This window comes from Saccopteryx leptura, chromosome X, assembly GCF_036850995.1.
Source record: "Saccopteryx leptura isolate mSacLep1 chromosome X, mSacLep1_pri_phased_curated, whole genome shotgun sequence".
In the NCBI taxonomy this organism is placed as follows: Eukaryota; Metazoa; Chordata; class Mammalia; order Chiroptera; family Emballonuridae; genus Saccopteryx; species Saccopteryx leptura.
Genome location: NC_089516.1, coordinates 45689104 through 45701216, shown reverse-complemented (window position 1 = coordinate 45701216; position 12113 = coordinate 45689104). Strand labels below are relative to the sequence as shown.

Sequence of the window (12113 nt, the reverse complement as noted above, 5' to 3'; positions counted from 1 at the left end):
TATGATTTCACTTATATGTAGAACCTAATGAACAAGATAAACTGAAGACCAAAAAGGAACAGAGGCAGGGCCACAGGGAACAGATTTTACAGCTGTCAGAGAGAAGGGGAGAAAGGGGACAGGATCAAAGAAGGTGAGGGGATTAGACACACACACACACACACACACACACACACACAAAGACAGGGTAGCAATAGCCAGAAAGAAAGGGGAAACTGAGAAATGGAGGGGGCATAGAGAGAAATGGTGGTAGAAAGAGACTTTGCATGGGGCATGAGGGGCATGTTGCAGTGTGTAGAGTGTGTTAATTTGAGCGGGACACTTGAAACCATGTCAACACAATAAATTAAAAATAAAAGCTAACATCTGCAATAAAAAAAACACACAGACACAGACAACAGTGGTGATAGCCAGAGGGAAAGGTGTGGTGGGGACTAGGTGGAGGTGGGCAGTGGCAGGGGGAGTGGGGACAGAAAGAGACTTTGCTTGGGGTGGAAGGCACACTATGAGGTATGCTTTTGGTGTTTTGAGTTGTACACTTGAAACCTGTATGGATTTACAAACCCATGTCATCTCAATAAATTCAATTAATAAAATATAAATAAGTAATAAAAATAGTTTGCTGCATTTTATTGGTGAGTAGTACTCCATGGTATGGATGTTAATTTAACCATTCACCTATTGTAGGACATTTTAGTTGTTTCCAGTTTGGGGCTATTACAAATAAAGCTGCTATGTACAATCATGTACAGGTTTCTGTGTGAACACAAGTTTATATTTCTCTGGAATAAATGTTCAGGAATAAAATTGCTGGGTCATATGAGACTTTCAATTTCAGTTTATAAGAAGCTTCGAAACTGTTTTTCAGAGTGGCTGTGCCATTTTCCATTCCCACTGGCAATGTATGAGAGCTCCAGATTTAAAAACAGAAATGAATCGCTGATGATGAGTTAATTATAGTCTCTTTGTGGGTACAGAACACAGCAATAAGCAATATGGGAGAAAGAAAAATTTAGAAAATTATGCAGGTAAATTAACGCAGAGACTCCCATGCTTTAAGAAATACTGGCAAGGGCTCTTCTTTTGCTTCTGTTAGGTAACGCACCTGGCGGGGAAGAAAAGGGGAAGAGAAAGGCGCGGGCGTGCTCTTAAGTGGGTATGACATGGTTACTTCTTTTCTTCTTTAAACATAAAAATAAAACCACAATGTATGCATTCCATTGCTTATTTTTTACTTAGTATCTCAGTACATTTAGACTTTCCTCATTCTTTTTAACAATTTCCAGAACATGAACACCATATCATTTACATTTTAGAGATTATTAAAGAAAAAGTCCCTGAAGCATGCAACAGTTGAGCTGGAGCCATGTAGGCTGAGATCTGGAATTCATTTAAGGGAAGAAGGTAATTCCTGGCTGGGTAATAGCATGGTTTACAGAGTTCTTAAAGGTATATTCTCATGTTATCTTTATTACTACCCTGTGACACACCAGTAGTGATTTAAAGAGATGAAGTGATTTGCCAGGGGTCATAGAAAACAGAAATGAACACAGTTTATCTTAACTTTAAATCCCATGTTTTCTACCTGTTGCTTATGCCTAAACAGAATTGTGAAAATAAAAGACTATAATCCGAAACAAGAAGAAATACTGGCAAAAATCATATTGCTTACATAATTTGAAGCTTTTCTACCTCTCAAGTGCAAGTAAAAGTTTAAACCAAGCAATAACACTATTAAAAGGTCAACCAACAAGAAATCTGTTTGCCATGGGAATTCCTTCCATAGTTTCCATGAAGTTATTGGTACAGGTAGACCCACTCGTGGCATTGCCTGTATATACCACACACACATGTACTATCATGAGCGCTATTTTGGATTATGTCTACATTTGATTTTTCAACTATTCAAAGCTCTTGTTTTATGATAACTCATCCCAAGAATGTCATTATATGTTATTATCTGTGGATAATTTATATCTACTTTTAAGCTCAAAAAACAAACAAAACAAAAAAAGAAGAAAGAAAGCAAAAGAAACACTGGCAAAAATCTCTTACCTTCTTTAAACTGTATCCGGCATGGAAAATAATTGGAGGCAGCAGAATGTTAAAAAAGACCTCTGGGTCAAACGTTACCTAAAAGTTTAAAAGGAAAAATGTTCATTTTTAGTTTAATATCAATTGGTGCTATAACATTTGTTTAATATTTTAAACCATTGGCTGAAGTTTAAATATTTAAAGCACATAACTTAAAAGTGAAAAATCATGAGCTCATCACAGAAGAGAATCCATAGCTCCCCTGTGGACTGGCAAGTTTTTTTTCCACATAGCACTTCTAAGTCCTGTTCTCAGTGTGCTGTTTAATACATATTAAGACATACTAGAACATATTAAGTATAATGCAGTTTTGAGACCTCAGAGAAAGCTTCTGGTCAATGTTTTTAACCAAGAAATACAAAAATCTTGATTTTTAAAAACTTTTATTGAATTTATTGTGGTGACATTAGTTATAAAAATCATCCTGATTTTTAACAAAACTTTATGAAGAGTCAACTGCAATAAAAGATGCATTCATAATTTTTTTTATTAATTTTCTGGGTCCTCCCACAAATCATTTCTAGACATAATTCTACCAAATTTAATTCTCTTTTGAGTTCCCAGGCTTTTGTGACACATGATGTGGCCTACATGAAAGTCTCTAGTGATCCTAATGGCTTCCTAAACATCAACATAAATTTAGCAGCTCTAAGGGGACTAAAATTACCTGTAGGCTTGACACAAGGAAATCACTGTGAAATTATTAGACAGCAAAGTTTTATCACATCCAGAAAATATAACCATTCTATAAACTCCTACCCTTTTAAAAGAAATTGTTCATGTTAGTAGATTAATTGGCTCTTATTTCAATTAGTTATTTTAAATCTTCATCCTAATTATTAAAAGTCAAATAAGCACTTCTCTTTAGAAACTGGAAATGTTAACCAGTCTAATTAGAACAGTTCTCTCAAAATTATGTTTTATTCTATCTTCTTGCTGAAGATAAGAGTAGTCTGAAAAGCAGAGGCTGTCAGAATGAGAAAGGAATTTTGACAATACCTATCCAGTATGAGAAAACGGAAGTCAAAGAGAGTGAGACTTGCTTGAAGTCACCAAACCCAGTAATGTCTGAAGCAGCACAAGATTTTCCTGGCACCCACTCCATCCCATGCATTCTTATGGAGGGATGAAAGCAAAGAACTCACTAGCACTGCCATTCAGGACATGGAAAAGATGGGCATGTTGAATGCTCCAGGTTGAGAATAATTTTCTTTAAGGACCAGGTAGATCCTGAGATCATAATAATTTAATTTTTGGAGCAAAAGTTACACTTTGTCTTTGACAGCAAGCCTACACACACATTAACCTTGTTCTATATTAAAAGGGGCTCCTAGGCCCTGGCCGGTTGGCTCAGTGGTAGAGTGTCGGCCTGGTGTGCGGAAGTCCCGGGTTCGATTCCCAGCCAGGGCACACAGGAGAAGCACTCATCTGCTTCTCCACCCCTCCCCCTATCCTTCCTCTCTGTCTCTTTCTTCCCCTCCCGCAGCCAAGGCTCAATTGGAGCAAAGATGGCCCAGGTGCTGGGGATGGCTCCATGGCCTCTGCCTCAGGCGCTAGAGTGGCTCTGGTTGCAACAGAGCGACGCCCCGGATGGGCAGAGCATCGCCCCCTGGTGGGCGTGCGGGTGGATCCCAGTCAGGCGCATGTGGGAGGCTGTCGGACTGCCTCCTCGTTTCCAGCTTCAGAAAAATACAAAAAAAAAATTAAAAAAAATAAAATAAAAAAATAAAAGGGGCTCCTACAACTTGGATTTTGCAGACTTTATCCAGAAGTCTAAGGTGAGGTTTTATGAGGTAATAGAATATATGAGAATAAACACAAATCTCTTGCTTATGCTGAAAATCACGCAAGTGAGGAGATATATAATCCTTTTTCTTGTCGAGTATTATAGCTACCCCCAACAGCAAATAAAAACCAATGTTTGGACTTAAATTTTAAGACAAGAAGACATTCTTCCTCTGAAGAATAAGTTTTTGGCATCAATCACCAATGAGAAGAGACACTCAATAAATATTTATAGTATATATAAAAAAACATGCAGAACTAAGAATTATATTTTCTGAACACTGAATAAAACAAGTTGAAAGTAAAACCAATCCTAAGAAAAGACACAGTAAAGAAAAGATGAGGATTAGAGAGATGAGCTTAGTGTGAATGTACAAACCCTCTGTACCATCAGTGTGGCCCAAGCCAGCTACTGAGCCTAGCAAAGCTGAAAGGCTCAAGTTCAAATATGGTTCCTTCTTTTCCTCATCTTAGCCGAAAATCTTCCCAGCAAAACTGAGAGGCAGGAATGCTACCCATACTCCAGGAGTTTGAAAAGATTTCTCTCCATTAGGTCGAGACCAAATTGAAAATCAGAAACCACATCAGGACAACAACCACAAAGTGTCCCCAGCTCACCTTCCTTAGCATGTCATTCTGTTCTACACTGTTGATCTTGCCAGGGCTGATTTCTCCTTTCAGGGTATATTCAAAGAACTTCCCACTGACATTGACTAATAATGTGCTGAAGGCCCTGTCTTCCTGAGTGCAGCTGAGTGACTTGTCATGGCCACTGGTGGCAGGGGTGCCATACCTCAGGATCACCCCGACGATGAGCCCTGAAACAGAGTGGAAAAAAAAATCAGGCCTGTGGAAGGACAAAGAGAGCATGGAAGTAATGGCACAGTTGATTTGCAACAGCTAAGACACTCAGAAGTAATCTTAGAGTCCAGGTACAGGGTGGGTATTTTAGGAGCAACTGCACAGTCCTGCAAAAAGGTTTAAGCATCCATCTATTTTTAAGACCCTCAGACACCAGGAGGACAAGGTAAAACAGTACATTTCACGGGTATTATAGCACTGAGTACTTTCAACAACCAATCACATCTTGTTTCTCAGGCTTTTGGTGAAGGAAGATGGGATGATAGAAGCAATTTTCTTTTTGCTAAGGGCAGAACCTCTGATCTCTGATGTGCACCAGCAACAGCCCCGCAGGCCAGTCCTGCTGCCATCTGACAACAAGGACCAGGCTGCAGGAATTTCTTGTTGCAACAAATGCAATTTGCTTTGCCACATACCAGAGGAAAAAGGGGAAAAATGCTTTTGTTCAGGTCATTTCAAGGACTGGGTATCACGGAGAAAATAATTATATCCCTTGGGGCACTAAATACCACAGTATACATCTTTGCAGTCATGATTCAGGGACTGTGGAGCTGACTTCTTGGGCCTGTGGCTATGATATGGCTAAAATTATTTGTGAGTCTTTGTGTGTGTGTGTGTGTGTGTGTGTGTGTGTGTGTGTGTGTGTGTGTGTGTGTGTGAGAGAGAGAGAGAGAGAGAGAGAGAGAGAGAGAGAAAGGAGGGGACATAGTGAGACAGACTCCTGTATGCACCCTGACCGAAATCCATCGGGTAACCCTGCCTATGCACCCTGACCAAAATCCACCCGGCAACCCTGCCTGGGCTGATGTTGGGATACCAAGCTATTTTTAGCACCTGAGGCAAAGTTCAGACAAACAGAGCTATCCTCAGAACCATCTTCAGTGCCCAGGGCCATGTTTGAACCAGTAAAGCCACTGGCTGTGGGAGGGAAAGAAGGAAGGGGAGAGGAGCAGATGGTTGCTTCCCCTGTGTACCCTGACCAGGAATCAAACCCAGGATGTCCATACTCTGGGCCGATGCTCTATCCAGTGGCCAGGAACTCTGCAAATCTTTTTTTTTCTTTTGCAAGAGACAGAGAGAGGAAGAGACAGGGATGGACAGATAGACAGGAAGGGAAAGAGATGATAAGCATCAACTGGTAGTTATAGCATTAATTCTTCATTGATTGCTTTGTCGTACATGCCTTGACCAGGGGGCTCCAGCTTAGCCAGTGACCCTTTGCTCAAGCCAGCAACCTTGGACTTCAAGCCAGTAACCTTTGGGCTTAAGCCAGCGACCATGGGGTTACTTCTATGATCCCACACTCAAGCCACTGACCCTACACTCAAGCTTGTTGAGCCTGTGCTCAAGCCAGATGAGCTCACTCTCAAGCTGGTGACATTGGGGTTTTGAACCTGGGTCCTCAGTATCCCAGGTTGACATTCTATCCACTGCACCACCACCTGGTCAGGCCTCTGCAAGTCTTAAATCTCTTTTCTTCTTAGTAGGGTTTTCCCATTAGGAACAACCCCCACCCTTCCAACAAAGTCATATATAAGCATTCAATTCCATGAGTAAGGAAGGAATGTTGTACCTTGACTCTAGATATGACTCACACATGCCCAAGAAAAAGTGAGTGAAATGTGAAAAAATAAGTAAATAACTACCACTTTCTACACTTCTCTCATAGGAGGAAAAATTCAGACATCTCTCTATATTCAGTCCTTTGCGAGCAATAGTAAAAGAATTGTAAAATATTCCCCCATCCCATCTTGCCATTGAAGGAGAAAGTTACATGAGAAAAGGAATGAATAATGTTTACTATATACTATGTAAGGTTCTATAATGTCTCTTATCACCAAGATATCTGAGAACTCACAAGACACTGTCGAAGAACAAATAATATACAAAATCTAGGGAAAACTTAATGTCTTTGCATTGCTTTATTATTATTGTTGTTGTTGTTGACTTGTATTAATAGATACTTACAGTTTGCTGTCTTGTGAAAAAAAATCAAGTTGTAAAATTTTATTACAAATTAAAATCGTTATTAATAATCTGAAATTGACCTGATATGAAACAATTTTCAAACCTTTAAAGGTATATGAAAAACACTACACTTTAAAAATCATGTTGGTCATTACCAAAAAGAGGTGTCTTTTGAAAAAAAATAATAAAAACCTTATAATAAAGATAGTTCTAGTTATCTGGTCAATGGTCACAAAGCAACACTTAAAGTCTTTAGCGCCAATTGTTTGTTCAGGTCTTATTGCTGAAATTTCATACTCATTTATTTGGGAGGGGGGCAACGAACCCAGATGATGGTAGAGATTATAAATCCTCACTTACTCATCCTCTTCTTGCTCAGCCTTGGGGCTGACTTCCCACCTATGGTCTCTTTTCCATATTGTGATTTAGGGTTTTCTGGGTGTCTACATTGGTAACTGAAATTTTAGGGGCAGCTACACTGGTATCTACTGATCTTGGGTCACCTCTTGATTTTCCTGTTACTCTTTATTGCTATTCTAGGTGAGGAGGGGCTCTGTCTACTCTAACCTCAGTAGGTGAACTGTCTGCATGGTCTATTTTGTTCTCTTTTACCCTGGTCATCAGCACCCCCACCACTTCTCCTTGCACAGGATTGAAATACTCTGGACAACACCTAAAGTGGGGTCTCTATATGATGAAGAGAATGCATGCTGTTGGGCCTGGCATGTAGGGGTACTCTACAAACCCTCTTTCTTTTCCCCAGTCTCTTTATTCAGGTAATTTTGCTGATAAATACCCGGAGGAACCTCATAATGTTGATAATGCTTATAATGGTTACACACTGCTGCTTATTTCCTGCCTGGCACTGGAAATCCAGCCGAGTGCATAACATTTGCTGCCTCTCACCCTTTTCTCCATCAATAACATCAAAGTCTATAGTTTCTCTACTTCCTGTACTGGGGAGATGCTTCCTGGAGGCTACTCTTTATGGCAGGCTGATGTTACTATTCCCCAAACTTCACTGTGATGACCAGTGAGATGCCGCCGCTTCTGGCTCTGCATCTATGCCTGGCATCATATTGAGTGGTAGCAGCGATAAAGAAGTGTATCAGGCAGCTGCTGGTTTCAGCCACACTGCTCGTAGTTACAGTAATGAGGGTGGTGACTACAGCTGACTGTGGCAGCCACAGCTCCTCCACAGCTGTGATGTTAAAGGCTGCTGGCAGCAAGAGGGCTGCTAAGGGGTCTTCTGGGGTTCACTGTCTACTCCAGATCAAACTTAAAATTGGTTTTTATTCTTATTTAATTCCCTAGATAGACATATGGACAAAAATGGGGTTCTAAGGAAAGTAACCTCACCGGTGATCTGATCACTAATTCCTAACTAGGCAGGTCATGATGGGTAGTCACACTCTAGGCATGTAACTTCTTTAGTAAAAGGCTTAGCTTTGCCTTATGCAAGCCCTGATACTTCCGATTTGGTGAACGAGTGGAGGTGCTGTGCTGGGAGAGTGCTGTACTCAGCACAGAAACTCAGTGTCCTTTCCCATACGCATTGCCCTATGCTTCTCTTCCATATGGCTGTTCCTGAGTTACAGTATATCCTTTTCTAATGAATCAGTAAACTGTTTTCTGATTTGTTTGAGATATTCTAGAAAATAATCAAACCCAGTCAGTATTCAGCAGAGTTGAAGGATTGCTTGGTGTGGGAAAATTCCCACACACCTGGTCACAGAAGTATCCAGTGTGAGTCCTGACAGCAAGGCAGAAAACAGGAGTTTTTTCCCTACAGGTTTAAATCTGCAGACAAATCCCTCAATTACAGGAAATGTCTTCATACTCTATCCCATCTACCATCACTATCATATCTATAAGCATTATTAAGTGATGGATATTGTTTTTATATAGTACTTTTAAAATCTTTCCCTTCCTACCTAGGCCCAGTGCATCCATATTAAAGATTAAATGGAGACAGGGAAGGTGATGATGCTGCCCCTTGTGATAAAACATAGCAACAAAAGAACACAACAATGATACAAAGTTAACACTGTCCTGATAGTTTTGACCAAAAATGACCAACAGGATATACTGCTAATTCAAAGTACAGTTTAAGGTAACACCTCAAACATTTTAGATTCATATTTATTACCACTGTAGTCCATGGAGCAAAAGGGCAGTCATTGCTATGGTATTAAGTACATGTTCAGCATATTCCACTTCAAGAAAGAATAATATATTAGGACAAAGGCATAGAGAAAACATGAATGGTATATTTTCATCTGCCATATTTGAAAGACATCCTCTGAAAAATGTCATAACTACAAGGAATTAAACATGACACTAGATATTTTTTTTTTTTAGGATTTGTAGAAAGAATTAGTTTTTTTTTTATTTATTCATAGACAGAGAGGGAGAGAGAGGAGAGAGAGGAGAGAGACAGAGAGAGAGAAGGGGGGAGGAGCTGGAAGCATCAACTCCCATATGTGCCTTGACCAGGCAAGCCCAGGGTTTCGAACCGGCAACCTCAGCATTTCCAGGTCAACGCTTTATCCACTGCGCCACCACAGGTCAGGCCTAGATATTTTTTAAAGCTTAGAATGCTCAGTATTCACAGAGAGAGAGAGAGAGAGAGAGAGAGAGAGAGAGAGAGAGAAACAAAGGTATTAATGATTTTCCTGGATCAACATCACAGGATTCCAGACAACAAAGAGAAATAACCTACTGTTTGTGAGCCAGAAAAACAGCACAAAGATATCAGCTGATAAAAAGAGGAATACTGATGTCACAGGTATATAACTAATATCAGGAAAGAATTTAGCTTTGACTATATACCAAAAGCAAATATAGATGAAATTCATTTGACATTTGGTGTGGCTTAAACAAGATGGTGAACTCCAAATCTGCAAAAATTCAAGACTAATTCAATATTGTTTCAACTTATGGGTATGAAAAAACTCACTTCATAATTGTATTTGCATATTGTGCTGACCAACTTTTCTAATTTTTTTAAAAGAAAATCATAGTGAAAAAAACCCTACATACAGTCTATTTATGTGCCCATATCTAAAAATTAGTGGTATGAGGAAGGATTTTAATTACGGACAAAATGTGGTTCAAAAATCCCATGAAGTAATTAAAGAAACCATCCTCCATTTAGTCCAGTGCCAGTTTCAATTTTTGTGACTGAGATTGTTGGGAGAACAGTAAAACAAGTGGACATTGAGCTGTAATTCTAGACAACCATCCACCAGCTGCAATATTCAGATGTCTCTATTAATAAGCCTTTGTTAAGGAGTTGGGGAACAGGTGTATGGATGCACTGTTCTCCTCTACTGAAACCTCACCTTCCCTTAAATGAGCTACTGGGAGTAAATAATCAGCAGTTTGGTTTGGACACTACTGGACATTTGTTTACAGCACTTTACGGGTTATTCTGAGTTCTCAAGCTTCATCTGAAAGCATATCATTCTAGACTCAGCTACACAGTATCTGAAGATAATGATAACTATTCCTATATCAGTGTATAAAGAGAAAGCAATAGATCCATTCCAGCAGTGACAATGACTTTTCAGATTTGGGGACCATTTTAGCGACTCTGTTTTTGAGAGTGAGTGTTACAGTCTCATTCTCTCATATATATATAAACTGGTTCAGCTGCTTATTATGTATCTGTGCTATTCATAGATATATTAGTTTCAAGGAGAATTAATTCAAATATTTTTATTACTCGTTTTGAGTATGTAGTAAAAACTTTTAAAAATTATTAAAGTACAATTTACATACAATAAAAATAATCAAATTTAAAGTGTAAAATTTGATGATTTTTAGTATATTCACAGATTTGTGCAACTATCACTTACAATCTAGTTTTGGAACACTTCCATTTGTAGTCACTGACCTATTTTCTGTATCTATAGATTTACCATTTCTGGACTTTTTATATAAAAGTGGAATCACACAATAATAGTATTTTGTGTCTGGCCTCTTGCACCAAGCATGTTTTCAAGGTGCATCCAGGTAGAAGGAAGTTATCAGTACATATTTCATTATTCTGCTGCCAAATAGTATTCTATTGTATGGATATACCATATTTTCTTTATACATTCACCAGTTGATGAGCATTTGGGTTGTTTCCACATTTTTTCTCTTATAAATAATGCTGCTGTGAACATTCATATACAAGTTTATGTTGACATGTTTTCATTTCTCTAGGGTAGATACCCAGAATCAGAACTGCTGTGCCATATGTAAATCTATGTTATTTTAAGAAACTGCTGAACTGTTTTCTCTTTGGGAAAGGATACCATTTCATATTCCCACCAGCAATGCATGAGAGTTAAAGTTTGTTTAGATGCTCAACAACACCTGTTACTGTCTTCTGATTATACTTATTTTAGAGAGTGTTAAGTAGTATCTCACGGTGGTTTTAACCTGCACTTCCCCAATGCCTAATGAAGTTGAGCATTTTTTCATGTGTTATGAGCCACTGGTATATCTTCTTTGGTGAAATGTCCATTCATTCAAATCTTGCCTGACCAGCGGTGGCAGAGTGGATAGATCATCAACCCAGGGCACTGAGGTTCCAGGTTCAAAACCTCAAGGTCACTGGCTTGAGTGCGGGCTCATCCAGCTTGAGTGAGGGGTCACCAGGTTGAGTATAGGATCATTGGGATGATCCCATGGCTGTTGGCTTGAGCCCAAAAGTTGCTGGCTTGGGCTCAAGGTCACTGGCTTGAGCAAGGTGTCACTGACTCAGCTTAAGCCCCTGGTCAAGGCTTGTATGAGGAGCAATCAATAAAAAACAACTAAAGTAAAGCAACTGTATGTTGATGCTTCTCATTTCTCCCCCCCTTCCTGTCTCTAAAAAAACAATTTTTTACTATGTTTAAATTGGGTTGTCTTATTGAATTGTAAGAGATCTTTATGTATTCTGATACAAGTTCCTTACTGAATATTCAATTTGAAAATATTTCCTCCTAGTCTGTGCCTTATTTTTTCTTTTATTTTTTTAAACTTTCTTGAAGCTGTCTTTTTTAATTTTTACTTTTTAAATTTTCTTACAATAAAATAATTTTCTTTTGGTGTGCAGCTCTATGAATTGTAAGTGCATACAGATTTGTGTAAGCACCATCATAATCAGGATACTGAATAGTTCTATCACTCCCAAGAAAACTCCCTTGCACTATCCATTGAGTTACACCTTCATCCTATTTAACTCCAGAAACCACTGAATTGTTTTCCATTACTAGAGTTTTTGTCTTTTCAAAGTTAAATATTGATAAATGGACCCATGCAGTATATGTATGACTCTTTCAAACTGGCTTCTCTCACTCAGCAATAATGCCTTTGAGATTCACCCAATTAATGTATGAATTAACATTTCATTCCTTTTTACTGTTAAGTAG

General features: G+C 38.9%; 1 protein-coding gene across 2 annotated transcripts in view; it reads right to left on the bottom strand.

Annotated features, from left to right (window-relative positions):
- The window catches only part of SLC9A7 (solute carrier family 9 member A7), a 177049-nt gene that overhangs the window by 88570 nt on the left and 76366 nt on the right, over nt 1-12113 (bottom strand). For both annotated transcript variants that reach the window (XM_066357513.1, XM_066357512.1), the window contains exons 2-3: nt 4498-4697; nt 2056-2133 (exon numbers count right to left, since the gene is read on the bottom strand). In XM_066357513.1, coding sequence (XP_066213610.1) covers nt 2056-2133; nt 4498-4697 — 278 coding nt within the window. The remainder of the gene's footprint in view (nt 1-2055; nt 2134-4497; nt 4698-12113) is intronic.